This window comes from Podarcis cretensis (assembly GCF_951804945.1).
Source record: "Podarcis cretensis genome assembly, chromosome: 12".
NCBI lineage: Eukaryota > Metazoa > Chordata > Lepidosauria > Squamata > Lacertidae > Podarcis > Podarcis cretensis.
Window position 1 is genome coordinate 35,271,268 of NC_137181.1, and position 24,971 is coordinate 35,296,238.

A 24,971-nucleotide genomic window follows, 5' to 3' on the forward strand; every position below is an offset into this window, starting at 1 on the left:
TCAGGCTTTCTCTTTGTGAAAAAGCTCTCGCTGAATACTTGGAAACCAAGCGCTTAGCTTTTCCTCGGTTCTATTTCGTTTCATCTGCTGATCTGCTTGACATTCTCTCAAAAGGAGCACAGCCAAAACAGGTGAAGTTTCTTGTAATCGTGTTTAAAACCTTATCTGCAAAGAAATGCGATAGCAGAAAGTGAAAGAGAAGGTGATTAAAATCTGAGCAAAGCTGGGGTGACTGAGTTCCTTAATTGTATGCTGCTGTTTGAATGCAGGTGACTTGTCATCTTATTAAACTTTTTGACAACACTGCTGATCTTAAATTTCAAGACGACAAAGAGCAGTCCAGCAATATTGCCCTAGGAATGTACAGCAAAGAAAAGGAATATGTCCCATTCACTGCTGAATTCAAGTGTGGTGGCCAGGTATGTTGGTTTTTTTGATGGCAAAACTATACCTATCTGCTAAAATTAGAGGAAATGTGAAAGTAAATTGGGGTGGAAACATTCATACTGCTTTGCCAGAGAAGGGTGATTGGAAGCTGCAATATTGTACAGAATTCAATAGGACTTACTTTTGAGTAGACTTTCATAAGGTGGTGCTATAAGAGTACCTGAAACATATTTCTGATGAGGCATGAATATATATACATAATGAAATTTTGCCTCCATAAACTCTTTTGCTTTTTTTAAAACAACAACAACAACCCTCTTATCTACCACCTGGTTTTAAAAAACATGAAGTTACAAGGGAAAACAATAAGTCTGTTGGGTATTGAAATGTTTAACAATGTAATTATGCATCTTTGCAACAAACTTTTCAAAACAACTCTCCCCCTCCCAAATCATACACACGTGGGTAGATCACTTCTTTTTTAAGACAGGTAGGATGCTTTAAAATAATAATAATAAGCCAACTAATCCGAAGGAGAAATTCAACGTCTCGCTATTGTGATTGTTCTATTTGTGCAAGTATGTCTGCTTAATAAACCCAGGACTACCCTGGAGAGGGCCACTGGACTAGTATTTGAGAATGCAGTGGTTGTAACAACACCAGTCTTGTTCACTGTCGGCACTGCAACATAAGAAGCATGATTATGAGCTGTAACATGTGCAGCTGGCTTCACAGTAAGTCTTGGCTTGTCCATTCATTTTCTGCCTTGCTTCAACATCTGCAGCTCTCCGGAATACCAAGGAGTTGAACAGGCACCACAGTGCTGGAGAGAGCACCCATAAGCAATTTTTTCGCTGGCCTCTTGCATCTCTTCATAGTGAGACATAATGTCTCAGCAGAATTATAAGCAATGTCCAACAGAAATATTGCTGCGCTCAGGTGGCTGTTGGGATGGAATGGAAAAACTGTGTGCAAGTCGTCTGTTTTGTAATGTTCATCTAGGATACCGTATACCATGGGTTGCTTTAAATGCAGGGGCAAACCATGGTTTGCTGCTTTGTGAGTGAGACCTCACATGCTCTCCCATTTACCCTCCACATGGGCATTCAGATTCCTTTCCTTTCCTTCTGATTTAGTGACAAACTTCAATTGGTTGTTACTTGCTTGGTTTACATACATTTGGAAGTGGCAGAGAGAATTGGAGCACATGAGGGAAGGAGAGGTGGGGAGAGGGAATATATGGACACCAGACATTCCCACAATTCAAACTGTGTTAATTCTGAATTGGCCCAGTACGTTGACTACAGGCTAATTTGGGTTTCATTGTAATCAGTGGGGCAAGTTTGGCACGACTTCCAAGGGACGAGTCCACCTAAATTAGTCTGCCCCCAAACCTAATGTCTGCACTGGTTTTTTTTCCCAAAAGGTGGAAACCTGGTTAAAACGCCTTGAAGAAGTCATGTGTGAAACAGTGCGTCATCACATCACAGAAGCTGTAGCTGTCTATGAGGAAAAGCCCAGAGACCAGTGGATCTTTGACTATCCTGCACAAGTAGCACTCACTGGCTCTCAAATCTGGTGGACCACTGATGTGGGAATAGCATTTGACAGGCTGGAAGAAGGGTTTGAAACAGCCTTGAAGGATTATCATAAGAAACAAGTATTGATAGATTCCTTATTTATGTAACAGTCAAGCCATATGTAAAACAGAGCTAGTTTACAAAGCTTGCAACTAGGGGCGAAGGAAGGCACTCCGGCACCCGGTGTGGTGTGTCGAGGGGCAGGTAAAACCGCCTGGCGGCGCATGCGCGACACCACTCCGTACTGTGCACATGCAGCGCCGCTACATACCGGCAGCAGGGCAAGCTGCAGGGAGGGCGATTCTCCGCGCGCTGTGGCATCGGGGGCAGGGCAGGTTTGTCGCCCCCCCCCCCCAGGATAGCACCCGGGGTAGACCGCTGCCCCCTTCCTCCGCCACTGCTTGCAACACCAAGTTGGTAAACCTGCTTTAGGTTGCAGGTGCACGTGTAGGATGTTGCTTGTTTGAATGCTTCCACAAAGCACAGAGTCTTCCTTCATATAGGAAAGTGACATGTCAAGGAAAGGCCAGTTTTTGCTGTTTTCCTTGGCTTGGTAGTGCACAAAGCTTTCTTCATGGAGTAATATTGCAAAATTCAGTTCCCCTTTCTATGCAAGCTGGAAGTGGCACAGTCCTGCAAAAACCTTATGACTCAGTTCTTGCCTATTGTGTTAACGGGTGTTAAGACAAATGAAATATGTCTGTAGGAGTGATTTAGCTAGAGCGTTAAACAATGCCCTGTCAAGCTGTATTTATTGGCTACTCACTTTTATCTGTCATAAAAGAAGCATTTACTTTGCCTGTTCATAGATAAGATTGTTTCTGTGTCTTTGCAAACACACCACAAAAAGTTTTGGGCACCTTACAGACTAACAAATTTTATTATGCTTAATAGCCAATGTGTAGTTTTCACAGGCTTGTATTACAGCAAGAATGAATATAAACGAAGGGAATAAAAGCATTTGTTTGATTGCAGTACCAGTTACTAGCATTGTCTAAGCTACTGCATGTACTGCATATACATGTTTTGCATATGAGGGGCTCATACCTCTTTGCTATACAGCAAAATTGCTACAGCAGTTGAATTAACTAATTGCATACAATAAACCAACAAGAGGTGCTTAAGGCTAGTGGAGTTCCATTCAATAACATTTCTTTCCTTGTGCCTTTTTCAAGATCACTCAGCTAAATGCTCTTATCTCTCTATTGTTGGGAGAGCTGACATCAAGTGACAGACAGAAGATCATGACTATTTGCACAATAGATGTTCATGCAAGAGATGTGGTAGCAAAGCTTGTTGCTCAGAAGGTAAAGTTAAATCTCCATCTTGTCTTCCATACCAGGGTCCAAGGACTGGTTCATACTACTTTATTTTACATGTTTGTTTGTTTGTTTCATTTTTCATTTTCTCTACTGCAGTCCTAAATGTGTCCCAAATATACTTTTTTTGAAGTAAAACTCATCCTAGTGGTGCAGCAATAAAACTGCTAGCACATTTGCAAAGCTAAACTGGGTCCAGTTTTTGATGAGGGACTGCATGTTGAGATTTCTGCATTGTGGGGGATTGGACTAGATGACTCTTGGGGTCCCTTCCAGCTCTGCGATTTTATGAAATAAATGAGTAAATGCTTCCCAGAGGATCAGGTTATTAACTGTCATGCATGCAGGGTGATCCGAAATATGTTTACTGACGTTAACCTCACTTAGTCTTCTGTGACTAAGGCTGCAACACAAACTATAGCTTAATGCTATGTGCATTAGCCTATAATTACTATGAGCAATGCCAAGTCGTGAGCTTTGGGCTCATCTGCTCATCTCCTCTAGCTGCAATATAGCTGGAAGGAGGAGGTTGGCAGCATCCACTTATTTTGAACCAGAGTTCCTTTTTACATTTGAATGACAGGAATACTATGGTTTGTTATCAAGGCAAGTTCATGAATCATGGTTTGATCGTAGCCTTTTTTTGAATAAGCCAATATTTAACTATTTATTCATTGAATAAATTTATGTACCACTCATATTGCATAGTTATCTGGATGGTTTACAAACCAAAGTAAAACTAGAATAGCAAAAAAAAAAGTAGAAGCAATAAAACAATTATAAATAATACAAACAGGAAAAATGGTATATATATAAAAAAATTGGGAGAGCAGCATTTTGGGCACTTTTTTGGGGGGGCGGCACTTTTAAAAATTGAATGCTCACTGCACTGCACCATTTGGCAATCATTCTCATATGGGCCATGTTCCCTGCATATTCCATAACTCAACAACAAATAATGGGTTGTGCAGGTTAATTTGCAGAGATTCTCATGTGCATTTGTTGCTGAAGGTGAGGGTATGTAGACAAGGGCATTAACTCAACACTGAATTTAGAAGAGGAATACAGGGCATAGCTGTCCCCCTGTTAAAATACATCCAGGAAATTGCTGCTAGGACAAAACAACAAACACCTCTTCCTGAGTTCTTTTTTCTTATAAAATCAGATTGGGATGATGGGAACGGTGGTTATGTAGTTACTCCCACAAAGAAGATGTGTATCAGTGAGGTTCTCTGACATAGGACATTCAGTCTACTCAGGCCTTGTCTGGTGTGAGGAGAATGCCTCAGGATCATTTATTTCCCTGAAATGACACTTCTTCAGGTCTCATATATCTCCCCCGGGGAGGAGGGCTCAGAACCACTTGTTTATCATCTCTGAAGCCATGGAGGCCTTGGAGCAGGCAGCAGAGAACAATGTAGGAACAGGAACCAGTAAAACTGGAGTTTTGAGCTCCTGCTTTGTCACAGCTCCTTGGCACCAGTTTGTTGGTGCAGAACAGCTGGGTGTCTTTGAAGCTATTTGATGAGGAAAGGAACTGCTTTCAGAAGTTTTGCTCGTGGGTTGTGATCCATACATGAGTAGGAAATGAGACTGTGGCAGCTAGGTAAAGGTAAAGGTACGGGCCAGTCTTGACAGACTCTAGGGTTGTGCGCCCATCTCACTCAAGAGGCCGGGGGCCAGCGCTGTCCGGAGACACTTCCGGGTCATGTGGCCAGCGTGACAAAGCTGCATCTGGTGAGCCAGAGCAGCACACGGAAACGCCGTTTACCTTCCCGCCAGTAAGCGGTCCCTATTTATCTACTTGCACCCGGGGGTGCTTTCGAACTGCTAGGTTGGCAGGCGCTGGGACTGAGCAACGGGCGCGCACCCCGCCGTGGGGATTCGAACCGCCGACCTTTCGATCGGCAAGCCCTAGGCGCTGAGGCTTTTACCCACAGTGCCTCCCGCGCAGCTAGCACCACCCTAGTAACCCTATGTTGAACATGGATATCTCAAGTGGGGAAGCCTAAGTGCATAGGTTGGAACCATGTATATATGTGTGCATAGAGCTCTTATGTGCTTGACACGAGGATGTCAGGGGATGGGCCATGAGCAAAACTTTTTAAAGGTCTGTTCAGACAAACCACTGACGTTCTGTTTTGTGGTAAGTCTATGGGTAAGCACTTGCATAGCTTGTGGGCTCCACCTGGTTATATGGTTTCAGCTTCCCTCCACTGGAGATTGAGAGAAAGGGGATAGTGGAACCATAAGTAGACTTTATTATCTGCAATTGAGAAAAAAAATATTTGTGTGCCAAAGGCAGGCACCAGCCCTACATCACCTGCCTGTGACACAAAGGGCTCTGTTTCCACTGATATTTTAGAGACAGTACTGTGTATAGTAGGAGATTAAAAGGGCAGGTGAGAAACAAATGAGACATCAAATATATGATTGTTTCATGGAGCCCAGGGGATATTATTAAGGAAATATGAAATACAAAATTGAGTCATATCAAATCCCCAGAGTTGGTTTCTTGTAAAAGGTGAAAGAGATCTTGGCAGAAGAAGTTGTAATGTCTGCTGCAACAAAAGCCTCCATTAAACAGATCTTACATTACGCTTGCCTCTGTATGGTGCGGAAATGCCCAAGAGTGCATATAATCCCTTATAATTGCCAGTATGAGGGATGTTGCTTGAGAAAGACTGGGGATGAGGCGTGAAAATGAGTGATGACAGTTTTGACATTTTGGCATGTCTGGTTTCTTTCATCTCTTAACACCCTCGGCATAGTATTTGTGCAATGGAGATGTGGTTATTTGTTTTTGTTTTTTTAGGTCACCAGTTCCCAAGCTTTTGCTTGGCTGTCACAACTGCGCCATAGATGGGATTGGGCCCAAAAACACTGCTTTGCCAACATATGTGATGCTCAGTTCCAGTACTACTATGAGTATTTGGGAAATACCCCCCGGCTGGTTATTACACCTTTAACTGACAGGTAAAATCTGCTTTGGCTAATAGTGGGCTACCTCGACTTGATCCGTCTTGTAGAATGTGAATGCTAAACATGAAATGAGCTGTCATTCTCCCCTGTGAGGAATCCTTGACATTGCAAATGTGACATTTTGACAAAAACAGTCACATTGTAAAGTAAAATAATTGCGTTGGGAATAAAAGGTATCCCCCATATAATCTGAACAGTTATGTGTTGTGTTCTATGAGAAGGACCTAAGAATGGTTCTTACACCTAAGAATGGTTGGACAAGACCTCCTAGAGTTTTCTTTTTACCCCCAGTGGGATTTTCCCCTTTTGGCAGGAAATCACAGCTTTCTTGTATTATAGCTCCATAGTCACAAGGTTGCCAGCCTTTCAGAGTGCATGGGCATGTTTGGAATTTTGAGAGAGTGCCATGGGCACTGGCCTCTCTGGTTGCTTCTCACAGGTACCCTCCCCACACCAGACAGAAAGAGGCAGAGAACACGCAGGCAAGGACATGTGTTCTTGCGCACCCACATTCTTTAGAGTCTAGGTAAAAGTTGTATCCCTTGGAGTGAAAAAGGATTTTATTGAATTTGCATGACTTTAAGGCTTACATTGGGAGTAGACTGCACAAATAAAAATCAAATACCTGGTGTTTGCCAGCAACATAGCGCTCTGATTCTGAGCTGGAGTGGGAAGTAGCCGAGGATGAGGAACTAGCTGTTGTAGCTGGCCTTGTCATCTCAGCATCTGCAGAGGGGTGGCTGTTCAATGCAATTGGGACTTCTACATGATTGGGGGTTCTGATCACATGGCACACCTAAATGTGAGCGGCTGTTCACATGCGATTGCTCCTTTGCGCATGTGGGGGTCTGCTTCCTATCTGCTCTTTGAGTCCCTTCTTACAAATGATGTGTAAAGGAAGATTACCCAATATATAGATGTGTAATGGAGGGTTTTGAAATATATTGGCATTGTCTTTGGCCCTCTTTCAACACTAATTAAACACATTTTTATTTTCCCAGGCTTTTAGTAGGGACTGATGGGATATATTTCGCCAGATTCTGTGTACCTATTATGGTGCTATTGCCGAATAAGTATTTCCTGTATCTTGATGCAATTTTTTTGCAGGCTACTTTCTGTTGTGTTTTACTGTAAATTGCTTTAATTTCGTTTTAGCTTTTAACATTGTTACCTGCTCTAGGATCATGAAAATGATGGGCAAAATGTAACGAATAAAATGAAATGTTTTATCATCTGGCATCTGCTTATTTGTAAGCCACTTTTACACAAGAAGTAGCTCACAACATAGCAAATGAACAGTAAGCATAACCATTCAAAACATATTAGACACAGTCATACATAATCATAATATCAGGAAGCTCAAAAAATCAATCCATACAACATTGTGTAAAACAATAAAAGCAAGCTAACCTAATATAAAAGCTTAAATTAAGCAACATTGTATAAAGCAGTATGAAGAAGGAAACATAATTAAATAATTGAAGCTAAACATGAGGGGAGGGGAAATTCTTGGTTTGTTTTTGTTCTTATTTTTATTAAATATTTTGTGTTTTTTATATTGTATTTTTATTTTGTAAAGTGCCCTGAAATCTACAAATGAAGGGTGGTATACAAATTTAACAACAACAACAACAATAATAATAATAATACAAAAATTAAAATTGTGTTATTGTTAAACAACAGAGCACTTAAACAAGAGGCAGCCCCTCTAGGTACTTGATGATAGAATAGGAGGATATAAATATTCAACAACAACAACAGTTTATAATAATGATACCCTTACTGCAAGTTTATCAACTATAATGTCCCTGCATTTTTGTGGATTTGGAATGTCAGCCACTAAAGTAATAGGCTGTTGGCGTGTTAATAGTAACTGTGCTTTTGCTTGTTAAAGGTGTTACATCACTCTTACGCAGTCCCTTAATCTAACAATGAGTGGAGCTCCTGCAGGTCCAGCTGGGACAGGCAAAACGGAGACAACTAAGGATTTGGGCCATGCGCTTGGGATGATGGTCTATGTCTTCAACTGTTCTGAACAGATGGATTACAAGGTGCTGTGCCCATATTGAGGGGATGCTGTATGAGGGAAGACTGTCATGATAAGTGTGTTGTTATGCGCACAGAGACTTTTGCATCCCTTTTTGTAGCCACTGTTGATGGAATGACCGCTCGTCACATCAAATGGGGGGCGCCTTTTACATGGTCGCACGCAGCTCCCCAGATCCCAGTGTGGCTTCCAGTAGTATGGGCTGGCTTCGCTCTCCCCAGGCTGGATACCTGGAGGTCTTTGCCTACCTCAGCCAATTGCCCAATCCCGCCTGGGGAGGCGTTGCCAGGGGATCAGCCAGGTTAGGGGAGGGACTGGCCTGCCCACACAACTAAAGGTGAATCTTACCTACGAAGACTCCACTTGTCCACGCAAAGCTGCGACACCAAATATCAAAATGTGCAGAGCAGATTTTGTTTCCATGTCCTGAGAGCACGCAGTCCTATGAGAATTGTTTGGAAGTTTATTTCTATGTTGCCAAAGCCCTTAGTTACCGTACATCAGCTCCTAAGGGGCAAGGGTTATACAGGCCGCCCCTGCTAACTAGCTGGCTAGGCAATCTACCTCTACAGTCCTAGGCTCCGACCCGGATAGTTGGAGCAACAGCATTACCACACCCTTTTCAGCTTATTTAAACTCACTTATCTGACGCAGTATGGACAAGTGCCCTATGATTCCTTCTGAGTTTTAAGCCCCTCCTTGTGCATGGAGACAGACAGATATGGGAGATTCCAAAGGCATGGCTTTCTCTCGGACTAACACAGTCTCTTCCACCTCTGAGATGCCCTGCAATTCTCTTTCTGCCTCCTTTCCCCCGTCTCTGGCTGCCTGGTCTCTTCCCCTTGACTCTTCCACCATGCCCGGCACCTGCCTCATGGGTGGCACAGAACCCCACAAACTTCTGACCCTTGATCCTCTGGATCAACCTCCTGCCCTCTGCCTGCACATCACCCCTCTCCTCAAACTTCTTCTTGCCCCTGACATCCCATTGCAGCATTGTCCCCAACTGCAGCTTATCTCCATAGGAATGAAACCCACAAATTGGGGGCAGGGAGAGAATAGGTGCATCAAGGTTGCCTTTTATTCTCCTCTCTTTTACATGGATATTGCTGTGATTCCTTTTAACAACTCAGTAAAAAGGGGGTGAATTCATTTGTGTTCAGGAAAATCAAGGCACACCATTGGAACATGTGTCCCCTGAATTACGTCCCAAATTGCAAACTATTTGCTTCTTCCTGTAGAACAAAGCCAGTTCCTATATGCACAGTTCAATGCCATCTTCTGCATAATGCTGTGATTTCTTGAATGCACTAGACAGAATAACCAGGCAACCAGTATAGATAAATTAGATGGAAGTGCAATAATACAGGGTTTTGTGATTAATTAGTTGTATATCACTCATTTACATGGGCAGCTTATAAATGCAACAAATGATTAACTGTTGCTTTACATATAAGGAAAAAAAAACTTTACATTTTCATAAAGAAATCTGAATTTTATACATTTATTTATTATAGTCCATTGGAAACATCTATAAAGGTTTGGCCCAGACAGGTGCTTGGGGCTGCTTTGACGAATTCAACCGAATTTCAGTAGAAGTTCTTTCCGTTGTGGCTGTGCAAGTAAAGACTATCCATGATGCCATAAGAAATAAGAAAAAGCAGTGAGTATATTAATAGATACATCTTTCAAAATTGTTTAATGTATTCAATGTAATTTGAAGATGATGCAGCGTATGAAGAAACCACCCACTGGTGCGAACTTACACATCCTCTTTGAAAAGGCATTTGCATTTGTGTCTGTCAGACTATATTTCTATCTATCTAGAATGAGGATAATTTGTTGCTGTTTTATTGGGGTTTTTTTTAATCCTATGTATCAGTTGTGACAGCCTGCTAAGCCTAATTCTTCTGATTTATTTATTATATTTGGTAATAAAAAATGGATTCGGAGAAATTGAACTTGCACCTGGGAGGTTTAGTCTCGCATGTGCCATATACAGATTATGTGTCCTGGGACAAGGCACTATTTCTTGGCCTTGGTTTCCACTGTGTAAAATAGAAATATTTCATACCTCCGTAACAACAATTATGAAGCATTTTTTCACAGTTGAAATGCAGTTAAAGTCGTGGAGCAGCAAGTGCAATGATTGCACATCATGTGATATTAGTTGGAAATCGGATCCAAAAATCTGACTGGCATATGATGCGGTGTATTTGTTAGTTATGAATTTCATTTTTATGAATTTTGGGTTGTTTATTAATTCAGTCTGTTTTGCTTAGCTATTCAGTGGGAAATATATAGACCTATTTAGCATTTTTAACCGTTAGCACTTCATGTTGGGATAGATCCAAAGTGAGCTAGTCACACAAGCTAGGCTGCAGATCTACTCATGATCTGCGCTGATGGAAGGGGCTATGATTCAGCAGACATCCTTGTCCGTTAACCTATGCCAACCTCCACTGCAGAGACCTCTTCTGCAGAAAATACCATTGTCAAATACTGTAATTCAAATCCGGGAGCCTGGGTGTGTGTGGGAGAAGTGGAGCAGGGTCAATTATGGATCTGCCAGATCCTATACAGGTCTAGCTCCTGGAGAGGAGTCTGATCTGAACCTTTCTGCTTTGCCAGCATGGAGCTGGCACCAGAAAAGAATGGGGGTATGAATTTACTTCCCTACCATCTGCCCTGGCAGGTCTATGCGACATCTCTGTCGCTCTGTTTCACCTACCTGCTCCCCAGCTAGGCATAGGTTTGCTCTGCTTGTTACAACTAACTTAAATTTCATGGATTTCACTGGGGTGAACATGTGACCTAAAGGTCTGGACTCAACCCATTGTTTAGTTATTGTTTGATACTGTTGTATGGAATGCTGAAAAGAAGTGAAATCAAACGACTTTAGGCATTCTGAAAGGTTTAGGCCTACCCTGTCCAGTATGAAACAGCGTTCATCCCATACCATAGCATTAGCACATTTTATTTTCATTTGGAATGTTTTGAAAGTCACCTCAGTTTCAAAATAAGTTCTGCTATGCAATACCAGAGTGGGGTAAGTGAGCAGCGAAACACAAGGCCCAAATCATCTTGGGTATTCAGAACCAGCTGTGTGAATTTGGGTCCCTGCCACACTCTGTGTGTGTGTGTGTGTGTGTGTGTGTGTGTGTGTGTTTGAGAGGGAAATGGAGTCAAAGAGAATTGCTTAAATCCCAACCAATTTCAGCCACTTCTTTCCTTATATTGTGCAATTGATGCAGATTTTTATTCCTTGGAGAAAACATATCACTGAAAGCATCGGTTGGAATATTTATTACTATGAACCCAGGTTATGCAGGCCGAACAGAATTACCTGAAAATCTCAAAGCTCTTTTCAGGCAAGTATGCTGCGGATTCACATTCTGAGTACTTATGCCACCTAATGTCAGTTGTTTGATTTGCACTTGGCTTGTTGCACGATGATTGTGTGAAAGAGTTTTCCAAAGTTGCAGTATTGATAGCTTAACCAAGGGAGACAAATTCTTTCCGTATCTTTGCTAAGTGTGCAGTTGAAGAAGTTGTTCTGTGAAAAATCTAGTTGCAATACAAAAATAAATGAGTTGTGATGAAAACCTAATACTAACTGAATTCTCTTAAAGCACTGAACAGTATCTCCCTATTACTAAAAAAAAAAAAAAAAGGCCCACAACTCATTTATTATGATGCAGGACAAAGAGCTAGTCACAAGTTCCTTGCCCTCCTGGGCAGCAGGGGGACTTAGCACATTCCTTCCTGAATGTCTCTTTTACCCTAAACAAGAAAAAAACTTTATAAGTTCCCAGCTTTCCATTCCGTGGACAGACTTTTGGTTTCTTGTTTCAGATCTTTAAAAAATGGCCTATGAGATCCACAGTTCAGACAGTCCTATACATTGTAACTGCCTTAATATGTCTCTTCCATGCCTGATACTGACTTACTTTCAATGACCTTTCACTGGATCAAGGTGGGGAACCACTTTTAGCTTGAGGGACACATTTCCTTGTAGGCAGGAAGCCCTCCAGGGGCTTGCATGCCATTGGTGGGCTGGGCTAGAAGCAAAAATGGTCAAAGCAACAGATGTGGCCAACTTTACAAAGGAAGTCACATTCCAGCCATGCAAAATTCGGAGGTTTCTATAAACACGCTACAAGCAAGAGTTATTGTCCCAGTTCAAAGACACATTTCAGCCAAGCAAGAGCATGGCTTGGGAAGAGCCCCAAGGTCCAGGTAGGCTTGGCGGGTCACATTTGGCCCCCAGATCCGAGGTGTCCCCCCGCCACTGGATAACCTACTGTTCCAAAACCATCTGTGTTATGTGCTTAATGCAGTATTTTAATTAGCTATTTGGTCTCACATCACGAAACTAATAAACTATTATTTTACACACACTCTAATTAGAACTATTGGGAACGGTATCATTTTGCCAGAATTCCATTCTGGAAAAAATCAAGTTGAAACTAACTGATGGTTTGTCTAGTCTTGCTTTTTACCAACATAAAGGGCCATCTTGTAGATTCCCTGTAACAGCATCTTAGATTTTCGTGATTTGTCTATAGGGGACTTGCAAAGCCTACCCCGTCAGCTGATTCCTTTGAAATAGCACTGGTAGGAAATGCTAATAATTGCCAACGAGTAATTAGCCGTATTTTTTTTGCTTTGAAAGTGCTTGTTAGCAATGAGTGACACACATAATTGTGACTCTCTTGAGCTCTGCTAAAATGTTTGTAGACATCACTGTCTTGAATTTAGGTGAGATGGGCATTTGTTATTCTCACAATGTTTAAATACTAATCCCTGTCTTTGGTTCTTACACTTTTTTTAGACCCTGTGCAATGGTTGTCCCTGACATTGAACTAATTTGTGAAATTATGCTGGTTGCTGAGGGGTTTGTTGATGCACGCTTGTTAGCCAGGAAGTTTATTACCTTGTATACTCTCTGTAGAGAACTTCTCTCTAAACAGGTAAGGGAGCTCTTTTGGACCTTGAGATTTCTCCCATGCTAATCAAATGGTATTGTGCTACAATATAAACTTGCAAAATAAAATGTAGGATGCTTTTAGGATGCTTTTGAAAGCAAAAAAATTCCTCGAGCTGTTCACAGTATCTGAAAAAGCACACATTATCTGCAATATATCACATCTACATGCATTGGGGGCCCCATAAAATTATTTATGTTCTCCCAGTAAAGCCCTGTAGCCTTCAACAGATGAAGCAGAACAGATGGAATTAAATGAAAAGGGAATTGCTTACCTTTTCATATGTACAACTTTGTCATGTCTGTTGAATATTGATTTAGTTTGGCTTTATTCATTTATTTCAGCATTATTGGAAACAATTGAAATGGTTGCTGTGTTGGTGTTTTGTTTTGGACAATGTAATGTTTGCTTGGTTCTGATTACTGTAATCAATCTTCTAGTCTGTAAGCATTCTTCTAGTCTGTAAGCATTCTAATGTTCCAAAGGAAAGACTTGCCTATATAATCCTATTAAATATTTTTTTTACATTCTAATCTCTTAAATTGTTTATTTGGAAGTAATCTTCATTGATTTTCAGTGAAACTTGATTCCAAGTATATTACAAGTAATCTCTTTTTCATTTGCTGGATTGCTACAAAAACATGAGTCTCTTTGAGATTGGCACATGTTGCGAGCCAGGTTATGTATGGCCTCTGCCCATTGCTTACCACAGTGAATCCTCAAAGCATTGAGGACAATGGTCTATCAGAGGCCCATGAGCCCAAGGGGTCTGCTCCAACAACACATTGTTGCTGGTGTGATTTGAGATTAGTAGCCATGAGTTCTCTGGGAACCTAAAAGCACAACATCAGGGGTAAAAGGTGAGGTTGGTAACACTAGAATATTCTGGGAAGAATATTCACTGGGAAGAGTGAAAAGCAGGATATAGACACAGGTGAAAGAAAAAAACAAGATGGGTTCTGAAAGCAAGGAGCAACTCAAAAGAGAAGGAGCTAATAAAAAGGTTCAGGCAAAGAAACAGCAATTATTTGAGGAGCCCTAATCCTAACCTGTAACAATCTTACTAATGAATTAATATTATGGTTACAGATCAATAAAATTGATACAAACAGGATGAAATACATAATACAGTCGTACCTTGGATCCTGACATCTTGCGAGTCAAACACTTTGGCTCCCAAATGCCACAAACTCGGAAGTGACTATTCCGGTTTGCGAACTATTTTTGGAAGCCAAACTTCTGACTGGGTTTCCATGGCTTCTGATTGGCTGCAAGAGCTTCCTGCAGCCAATCAGAAGCCACGCCTTGGTTTCCGAACATTTTGGAAGTCGAACAGACTTCCGGAATGGATTCCGTTTGACTTCCAAGGTACGACTGTAATAATGCGTACAGATTTACCCTACCAAGACAACAGTTCCCTAGTCAAGCACAACTGTGCCCAACAAAGCAGTCCTATAGTGGGAGTGGCAGTGGTGGGGAACAGAATCCATGGCAGAGCAAGAATAGGATCCACTTTAGATGGACTGTGGTGGCATTCTGTGACACCCCCCAGCCATCTTCCCAGGGAGAACAGGATTGCTTCCAAAGAGTAATGCTCCAGGGAGGGTGTCCTCACGAACCGGAGGCACAGTGCGACTTTGTTGAGGCTCTTCAGGTCTCTCCCCCCACTTCTGGGTTTCTGATGCATCACGCATGCACAGTTGCACATGACATGAACACACGTAAATGGGTGGGATGCCTGTATATGGATTTGGAGACTTTGACTGAATATTCACATTTTTAGAATTTTTTTCTCACTCCACCATAGGCAACACTCATAATATCATCAAAAAGAAAAGCTTATCAGAGCAACTTTGGTTCCCAGATTTTGAGAATTTATTTATTTAGCCATGTTTCACAGGTGAGCAGTTAACCTTTCCCCCCTTATATCTTCACCACAGGATCATTATGACTGGGGCCTTCGTGCTGTTAAGTCTGTTTTGGTAGTTGCCGGCTCACTGAAGCGAGGAGACAAGGCTAGACCTGAAGATCAGGTATGCATAGTAGCACAGATTGGTGCTTCATAAACATAATGTTGGAATAGCTTTTCCCACAGTTTGATTCTAATTACAAAATTACCTCTTTAGAGCAGGAGTAAGAAACATTATTTTCTGCTAAAGGCCACATTTCCTTAGGGGTAATTTGTCATGCTAGCTGTGGGCAGAAATGGAGCCCAAAGTGGGTTGCAATGTTGCATAGCACGCTTCCTCTGTCTGTCTGTCTCTGCTATCCCATCTCCCCCAATCTCTGTGATTCCGCCGTCTATTTTGTCTCTTTCCTTTCACCACCCACATTAACATAGTTTCCTTTTTCCTTCCATTGCTTCTCTCGTTCCCATTCCCACCCTCCTCCCACCTTCATCCCCCCCCCCCCCAGATTGCCTCCATCCTGGAGCACACACAAAACTGAAAATGAAAAGTGATGCGCAGAGGGGTGGTGTGCAGAGGAAGACTGGCCCAGTAATGGTCCAGAGGGCATTAGGCTGTGGGCTGAGGGTTCTTCACCACTGCTTTTAATGGATGTCCATATTTGTTCTTTACTCAGAGGAACGAATGCTTCTTCACCTCTGTTACTACAAAAACGTATTTTCTGTTGATTGAAAGCTCTTGCAGGTGTGATAACGTGTGGTTGACTGTCCTTTTCCAGGTACTTATGCGGGCCTTAAGGGACTTCAACTTGCCCAAGATAGTGACAGATGATATCCCCATTTTCATGGGCTTAATCAGTGACCTGTTTCCGGCTCTGGATGTTCCAAGGAAAAGGGACTTGCAATTTGAACAGATGGTTAAACAGTCTACCCTGGAGCTTCGCTTGCAGCCTGAGGAGAGCTTTATTCTCAAAGTAAAATAATCCATTGCCTCTAATTACACCCCTTAAGAATTTCAATCAAAAAATAATTACAGACAGGTTGTGTTGAATGTGAAGGTTATGCTTGTGTACAATGATAGCATTCCTATTGTGTCCTGAAAGTGGTGGTATTTCGGTAATACTCCTGTACACTTGCAGGCCAATGTTATAAGTAAAGATTTGGGTTTCTGAAATAATATGTAGGAGCTACTGGTCCTGCCTAGTCATGAAAATGCTTCCTTCCGTCACTGCCAAATGTCCTTAACTTGCTCAAATTTTTGTCAGTGACCAGTGGTTATTAATAGTAGGTTTTCATTCTTCACATAGTACTGAATTTGAGGCGCTGGCGTTGTCATTTGTTTTGCGATGTTCCTTTACTCAATCAAAATAGAAGAGAAAGATAGATTAATCTTTGTAGTGTAGGAGAGTTCTGTGTGGAACTTTTTTTTCATATCTGCATTGAAATTGTGCCTCCCAAGATTTTAAACGGAGCAGCTGCACTTGCTTGCCTTTAGAGAAGATGGGTGACTGTTAGTATGAGGCTCACTGTGAATCACAGAAGCAGAAAAACCCATCACAGCCCATCTCATGTGGCTCCAACTCTCGTGTTCGCAGACGGGCCATTAGAAACAGCAGTCATGATATTATTTAGAAGTCAAACTTGGAGATCTAAGGCCACTGTTGTTTCTCATTTGTGGACTCATTTTGGAGATCTAAGGCCACTGTTGTTTCTCATTTGTGAATGAGGGAATTCAGACTAAGATTGAAGCTGTCCACAGTGGGATGTTTGGTGAGAAGAAGCAGAGACCTGTGCTGCCAGCCTTATGCTCCAATGAAAGAGTCTACTTGGATCAGCCCAACCCACAGTTTTGCATGTGCGGGTGGCGCTGTGGGTTAAACCACAGAGCCTAGGGCTTGCTGATCAGAAGGTCGGCAGTTCGAATCCCCGTGACAGGGTGAGCTCCCGTTGCTCGGTCCCTGCTCCTGCCATCCTAGCAGTTCGAAAGCACGTCAAAGTGCAAGTAGATAAATAGGTACAGCTCCGGCAGGAAGGTAAATGGCGTTTCAGTGCGCTGCTCTGGTTCACAAGAAGCGGCTTAGTCATGCTGGCCACATGACCTGGAAGCTGTACGCCGGCTCCCTCGGCCAATAAAGTGAGATGAGCGTCGCAACCCCAGAGTCGGTCACGACTGGACCTAATGGTCAGGGGTCCCTTTACCTTTACCTTTACCTCTCTCATAGTTTTGTTGGCCAGCTAATTTGAATTCATTTTGTGAGTCTTGCTGCCCCTTTAGTTGTTGTTTTTCTTCTCTTCAGTCCCTGAAAAGGGACTTGTGCACTTTAAAAATATGCCTAGAAAGAGGAGTTTCGCCTACATTTGCCACCCGTCCTGTAGTTACTTGACATCAAGCAGTCAGTGACATTTGACATTAGTGTTTTCTTCATTTTACCAGGATATGGTTGTGTGGCTTAGCAAACAAAAAAGGATGGGGAGATTTGTTTTCATTTCTTGAGGCTCATTCATTAATTCAAGTCTGGGTGTAGGGCCTTGAGAGACTAATGTGCCATCTTCAGGTTATCCTGTTTGAAGTTATTTGGAGGAAAAAAAATTCCTGACTACAGGAGAGGGTGGGAAGCTGCTTTGTGGGAGGTAATTGGTGTCGGTGGTAATGGGAGGACAAGGAAACAAAACCACTGGCTGTGTATTAATTCTGTTTGACAGATTGTTCAGCTTGAGGAGCTTCTGGCAGTGCGTCACTCTGTCTTTGTAGTCGGAAATGCAGGCACTGGAAAAAGCAAGGTACAGCATGGTGCTTTAACAGTCATTTTTTTATGGCAGATTTTACAAATGGGAAAAAAAAGCAGCTCTACGCCAGCTGGCATAACACTGCATGCTTCTCTTCAGCCATCCCCCTCAACTCTGATTTTAAAGTGAAAAGCTGAGCATTGTTATGGTCAGGCTAATCATGACAGAGATGTAACTTTGCCCCCGCCCTTCCTGAGACTCAAACTACCCAGGGATTAGTTCACATACATCAACCACTTAATTAGGAAAGGATTCCTCCCTTCCTCTTTCAGCTGGCCACCCAGATGGGAAAGACAAAATCCAGTGGAAAAATAAAAGTTCAAGCGTGGGTGTGTTTAGGGGGCGGTAATGATTTGGAGTGGCTTCCTTTTATAGTGGAAGCAGAGGCTCAGCAGGAGCAGTCTGGAATACTATGATTCTGGGACCTCCCCCCATAATTATTCTCTCTCGGGAACAATACTTCCTCTGTTTGTTAGTTTCCTATTATTCCTGCTCAGTCTCAAAGCCTTAAGAAAGTGCAGTAGTATTTAGGTAAGTTTAATGTAGGTTTCTAGAGCCATTGCTCCCACATCTTTTTCATCCCATGGTCATTTCTCATCAAAAGGTCTTACAGTTTTTAATTTACTGCTGAATTTTTATACCCTACCTTTCCTGCAGGGAGCTCAAGGTGGTTGTCCCCAGACTCAGAAAACAGGGCTCCATAAATCCAAACGTTGTAAACTGAGGGTTGAGTTCAGACTAAGGCAGTGGAATTTAGGATGCATTAAAATTAGGGGGGGGGTAATCATGACTCAGCTTGTCTCTTTGATTTAAGTGGGAACTAGTTAATCTGGATCTGCCCCGAAGATGTTATGGAAAACTGGAAAAGCAGTGTCAATATTTATATAAGAACCTAACACTTTCCCCCAAAATTGAAACCTGGATCCTAACAAGAGAGTCTTCTCCTGGCTGTTCATCAGGTTCTGAAAACGCTGAACAGGACTTATATGAACATGAAGCGGAAGCCTGTTTGGAATGACTTGAACCCCAAAGCTGTGACTACTGATGAGCTCTTTGGTTTCATACATCATGCTACTCGAGAATGGAAAGATGGCAAGTAGAGGATATATTTTAATTACTGTAACATTCACCGCACATTCTTCATGTTTTCCTGCAAAATATCCCTCAACTGATGTTTATTTTGCTAGGATATTCATACAGAGAAATCATGTGGTGTAGGCTTCCTGGGGCCACACCGTTTTATACTGCAGGTGAAGGGTAGGAATGATCATGCTTGAATAATCCCAACTTTTTTGTTTTTAAACCCTTTCTTTGCATACAAAATGTAGCATGTTAAAAAGATTCTGCTTACCCTCCTCACTACTTTTCTACATGCAGGCAGTTATGGAGAAGTATTCTTCCACACTTGCAGTCTGAGGTGCGATGGGAAGGCGGAAAATGAGGTGGAATGGCTGGCACAGCAGTAAGTTAAACTGCAAACCACGCCCCCTCCAAGCCGCCCGGTTGGGCACTTACCTGTGGGCGTGGTGTGCCAGCCAGGTGAGTGGGGCAGGGAGCGTAACGCCCCCTGCATGACGCAGAAATCGCGTCCCACCCACAACACCTCCCCTTTTGGATGAGGAGAGGCTTTATCAAGCTATTTGCCTGCACAATCTTACCTTCGTCATCATATACTCCATGTCCTCTCTCAGCTGCTAAAGTATTCCAGGACTGTGTCACACAGTTCTGCTGTCAGCACTGTGGTATACAGGTAGGACTGCTGAACTTGATTCTGATGTCAGGATGTATAATTTTATCCCCTGCCGTATAGATTATGTTGCCTGGACCCAGAGGGTTCCTGCTTTTGAATCCTGTCCTCCAAGTATAATATATGCTTTCTGTAGCCAGAACAAAAAATTGGGGAAACTCCAGGACGTACTTGGAAGACTTTGTGCCCAGGGTTCTTTGGACCCCAGTTGGATTTTTATTTTTTTATTTTTCATCATTTAAAAGTTCCTTTGCCCAAAACATATTTGCCTCCCGTTTTTCAGGACTCTTCTCATCTCTTTTGAGAGAGCAAGCTAATATGACCCATAATTGGCCCAAGTGGATTGTCTTAGATGGGGACATCGATCCTATGTGGATTGAGTCGCTCAATACTGTTATGGATGATAATAAGGTGAGCAAAAAGCAAACACGTTCTCTTTTCCCATTGGACAACTCTGCATTTTACCTCTTCATTGTTTCCTCATTTTTTCCCCTTGCTATACCTCCATGTTTCTGATAGGTAGAATGTTCACCCCATGTTTTACATGGCATCTTTCCCCATAGTCAGGGTTCATCCACAACCCCATTTGGCCTGCCACTTTCCCCTGGGAAAACCCGTGGTTTACTGCTGAATCAGACCAACTGGCAATCAAGTTTCCCAGGACAAAACCATTCAGACCCATTCTTGGAAAGCACAGGGCAAGCCTTTCTAAGCACAGGGCAAGTGGAAGTGTGGGTGAACCCTGTGTCTTCAAAACCAGGCTGCATTACCGGTACTTTCTTGCATTCTAGTACCATTCATTAAAATTAAGGCCCATTCATACGTTTCCCACCATGTTTAACACAGCATGGCAAACCCCAGTCTCAAATGAATGTTCTCATGCGTGCTAGGGCAGAGGCTGAAAATATGTGTTTCTTGTTGAAAACAAAACAGTTCCTAAGTAAATCCAACCCTTGGTGATTGCAGTTGCTTATACTCTAGTTAATTCAACATGCCAAGTTCAAACCTGGGTTTCTGATCCTCTTTTGTTGACTTAGGAATTGGTGATTTGCTTGAACTCACAAAACTGAGTTCAGATGTAATAGGAAATTGCCGTATGTTTAAAAGTTGAAGTGAGTGCTTCTAAACTTCTCCTGGCATATGGCGAAGGACAGGAAAGAGAGAGTATGTAAATCAACAGGTTGCTATAATTTGTTCCATGAAGTGGGAAACCATGGCCTTCTATAACTTCTTATCGAGTCCTTTGTGTAGCTCAACTTGTATGGAGAGATGAGTTGTTACTTTACATCTAAGAATATTTTTCACAGCAGTAAACCACAGCTCTCTTTCTACACACAAGTGCATCTCTCCTAAGTAAACCAATTGTAAGTTATGTGCAAGTAGTTTTTGAAATTCATTTGCCTTGAAATTAATTTGAACTGTTATCTTGTGTTTTCCTCACCCCCTGGGAATTGGTGGCCTTCCTTATATATAAATTGTGGCCATGCGTATTTCAGAATGCAGAATTACCCTTATGAAGGCCAAAGTCTATTTTAATTTTAACATAGCATTTAAATATTAACAGATCTTTTTACGATAGCAATTCTCTGATTTATTATCAGTATGCAAGCCGTGGATACAGCTGTCAGGATAACTTGATTCTGTGCTGCTAATGTCTAGGTGCTGACTCTTGCTAGCAATGAACGGGTTTCTTTGACACCATCCATGAGACTGCTGTTTGAGATACACCATTTAAAAACAGCCACTCCTGCCACAGTATCTAGGGCAGGTATTTTGTACATAAACCCGCAGGACCTTGGCTGGAATCCGTAAGTACCTCCTATGGTTCAGTTAGTAAAGCATGAGACTCTTACTCTCAGGGTTGTGGGTTCAAGCCCTATGTTTGGCAGAAGATTCCAGCATTGCAGGGGGTTGGACTAGATGACCCTCTTGGTCCCTTCCAACTCTACAATTCTATGAGTATGATTCTATGACATTCTGCTGTCAACTTTAACTGAATTTTATGGAAAAACAGCTGGCATATGATGGCTCAGGCTTGATTTATATTTCCCTTTTTATATTTCTCAGTTGTTGAAAGCGACTTCAAGGTTTCCATGAGGCTAACAAAGTCTTCCAAAACTCTAAAATAGAAATTGTTGTAAACACGAATGTTGGAGTATAGCTAAGAAATAAGTTTGGGGTTTTTTGGCTCTGCAACTTTTTGGTCCGATGGCACAAATTTCTGATTTAGTTAGTTTTTAGTAGTTTGTAGGTTACAAATATTGTAATAAATAAGAAAATAAAGCCTGGGATTTTCCTCTAGTCACTTTCCAGTATTACTGCACACTAGCAATTTGATGTTTTTATTAGTTTTCACAGTAATAATACTCTAATGTAGGAATAGCCAACTGGTGTCCCAGAGGGCAACTCGCTTTCACTTGGCTCCCAGCACTTCAGAGCCCAGATCCTAGTGCCTTTTGTGCTGCTGCCATCCCAGACAGTATTGCTTGGCAAAAAGTTGTGCCAATTGTGGCTCTCTTAAGCCAGTTAGGCAACTATTCCTGAATTTTCTCAGCACTAACGGGAAAGTAATTGTAAGTCCCTGCACTGATCCAGCAAGTCTATGCAGAAACCATTGTGTTTTCTTTTTCAGATACGTTGCAAGCTGGATAGAGACAAGGAGTCACCAATCTGAAAAAGCCAATTTGACAATCCTCTTTGATAAATATGTTCCTCTATGCTTAGATCAGCTCAAAACTAACTTTAAGACGATCACACCCATCCCTGAGAATAGCATGGTTCAGGTATGCTTTTACTTGTGCAGATACTATTATTATCATCATTGTCTTCATTTATGTAACCAACCCATCTTTCTGCAACAAGGTGTACTATAAAAACATATAAAAAGGCAACGAATAACACAAATATGCTACAAGCCAGCTTCAAGCTCCATGTGTGGCAAAGGATTCCTGCATAGGGGTAGTATTAGATGATCCTTGTGGCCCCTTCAGCCTTACAGTTCTGCAGTGGATTGGAGTTGATACAGACAGAAAGACAATAAATGAGCACTCTGTATGTACAGTTGTATGGAAGCAGATTACCACAGACAGCTTCACCCACATGATGCTGTGTTTTCCAGATGTCTGAAAAAAGTCTTCAGTATGATCTTCATTAGAGTTACATTCAGGTTTATTTATATAATTGGGGAGTGGGTAGCTCAGTGCTACAAAACAGCAGCAGTTAGCTCAGTTGGTTAGAGTGTGGTGCTGATAATGCCGAGGTCATGGGTTTGACCCCCATAAGGGGCCACCTGCATTTTCCTGCATTACAGGAGGTTGGTTGGGGTCCCTATTGACACTGCAATTCTACGATTTTATGTTTTGTATGCAAACTGTCTTGGGAATGTCCAGGAAACACCCGTGCTTGAAACATTGGAGAGACACTACCAATCCCTGTACAACTAGATAGCCCAATGTTCTGGCTTGATATAAGTCAAATTCCTAAGTACTTGTAACCTGCAAAATATTTTTAATGTTTTGTTTTTGCTCTCTTTCGTTATATAGACACTTTGTTCTCTCCTTGACTGTTTACTGACTCCAGAAAATGTGCCCCTTGATGGTCCGAGAGAACTGTATGAGACATATTTTGCCTTCGCCTGTGTGTGGGCATTTGGTGGTGCCGTCTTTCAAGATCAGGTAGGCAGGAAGCAGTTTGATTTGAGCTGTACTTGGATAAGCAAACTCTTCTCTTCCTCTATGACAGGCATGTCCAACTCCCAAGAAGCTGCGATCTACTCCCACTATTAAAAAACTGGCAGTGATCTACCCATTGGATTGACCAAAGTTGTTGAGCTTTTTGGGGGGGAAGAATTCACCAAAGTTGGGCACTTTTTTGGGGGGGGGGACATACAATTGATCAGGGACTCCCCACGATTGACCGGTAGATCGCAATCAACCTGTTGGACATGACTGTTCTGTGACATGTGCAATGAAACCATAGTGAAAATTCACTTGTTTGACTGTGTCTCAGTGGAGAGAATCAGATGGCAGTCTCAAGTGTTGGAGATGGTATCTGTGTTGGGGCTCAAAGCCCAAGAACTAAGGTCATGAATCACTAACCTCCCATAATTGCTGAAAGGAAGAATTGGGGTTCTAAATCCTAAAATGCAAGGAGAAAACGGCAATGGTAAATTTTTGGAGGGGAACTGATTAAGATTGCCACTGAGGAAGGAATTTCTTGCTTCCAACACACTTTGAGCAGTATCAACATATTGTTGCACACCAACCCAATCTCAAAGTGGTGCAAGATTCCAGGGGTTCGAGTCACTTACCCAGGGTTCCAAGAGGAAACATGACACAGCACAGACTGTGGTGTCTTTATGATATATGGTTAGTGGGACGCGGGTGGTGCTGTGGTCTAAACCACTGAGCCTCTTGGGCTTGCCGATCAGAAGGTTGGCTGTTCGAATCCCTGCAACGGAGTGAGCTCCCATTGCTCTGTCCCAGCTCCTGCCAACCTAGCAGTTCAAAAGCATGCCAGTGCAAGTAAATAAATAGGTACCACTGTGGCGGGAAGGTAGCAGCATTTCTGTGCACTCTAGTTTCTGTCACGGTGTTCAGTTTGGGATGTTTAGCACATCTTCTTTAATCTGTAAGGGAAATGTTCATGGCCACTAAAACGATGTGCAGAAGCAATTAATTTATTTGACATAGAATTTTCAGTATCTGGTTTGGTCTTTCACAAGAAGATGCCAGCTAAGTTTTTCATTCTCCCCAGTGGAAATGGTTACGATCATTGGGGCAATAAAGAAGCTCATAGTTTCATGTAATTTGAATAATTTTATAAGCCTGTATTTAACCATCAAACTTGCTATGTACATTGAACAATTTACACACACACACCCCAAAACTAAGAACCTATTTAAAATTTTCCAGCTTTCTAATTATCAAGCTGAGTTTAGCCGCTGGTGGCTGAAAGAGATGAAAGCTGTGAAGTTTCCATCACATGGAACCATCTTTGATTATTACATTGACCCCAAAACCAAGAAATTCCTGCCTTGGAGTGATAAAATTACCAGTTTTGACATGGATCCTGATACACCATTGCAGGTAAGCACATGTTTAATATAAAATGAGTGCATGCAGCTTTTCATTTTCTCCTCTGGTGTTTTCATTGTTTCCCGCTCATTGGAAAATGAAGCTGTTGGGGAGTCTATTTTTGCATGTACAGTGTTACCTCGGGTTAAATAC

The 24,971-nt window shown here is 42.1% G+C and overlaps 1 protein-coding gene across 5 annotated transcripts in view; it reads left to right on the top strand.

The window, feature by feature from the left end:
* Window positions 1-24,971, top strand: part of DNAH11 (dynein axonemal heavy chain 11) — a 152,436-nt gene that overhangs the window by 43,950 nt on the left and 83,515 nt on the right. For all 5 annotated transcript variants that reach the window (XM_079947877.1, XM_079947880.1, XM_079947878.1 and 2 more), the window contains 18 exons: window positions 5-131; window positions 270-419; window positions 1,814-2,047; window positions 3,143-3,274; window positions 6,102-6,262; window positions 8,163-8,319; window positions 9,833-9,978; window positions 11,570-11,686; window positions 13,150-13,288; window positions 15,244-15,336; window positions 15,989-16,183; window positions 17,913-17,990; window positions 18,956-19,088; window positions 20,027-20,154; window positions 21,403-21,551; window positions 22,376-22,526; window positions 23,286-23,417; window positions 24,657-24,830. In XM_079947877.1, the coding sequence (XP_079804003.1) occupies window positions 5-131; window positions 270-419; window positions 1,814-2,047; window positions 3,143-3,274; window positions 6,102-6,262; window positions 8,163-8,319; window positions 9,833-9,978; window positions 11,570-11,686; window positions 13,150-13,288; window positions 15,244-15,336; window positions 15,989-16,183; window positions 17,913-17,990; window positions 18,956-19,088; window positions 20,027-20,154; window positions 21,403-21,551; window positions 22,376-22,526; window positions 23,286-23,417; window positions 24,657-24,830 (2,596 nt within the window). The remainder of the gene's footprint in view (window positions 1-4; window positions 132-269; window positions 420-1,813; window positions 2,048-3,142; window positions 3,275-6,101; window positions 6,263-8,162; window positions 8,320-9,832; window positions 9,979-11,569; window positions 11,687-13,149; window positions 13,289-15,243; window positions 15,337-15,988; window positions 16,184-17,912; window positions 17,991-18,955; window positions 19,089-20,026; window positions 20,155-21,402; window positions 21,552-22,375; window positions 22,527-23,285; window positions 23,418-24,656; window positions 24,831-24,971) is intronic.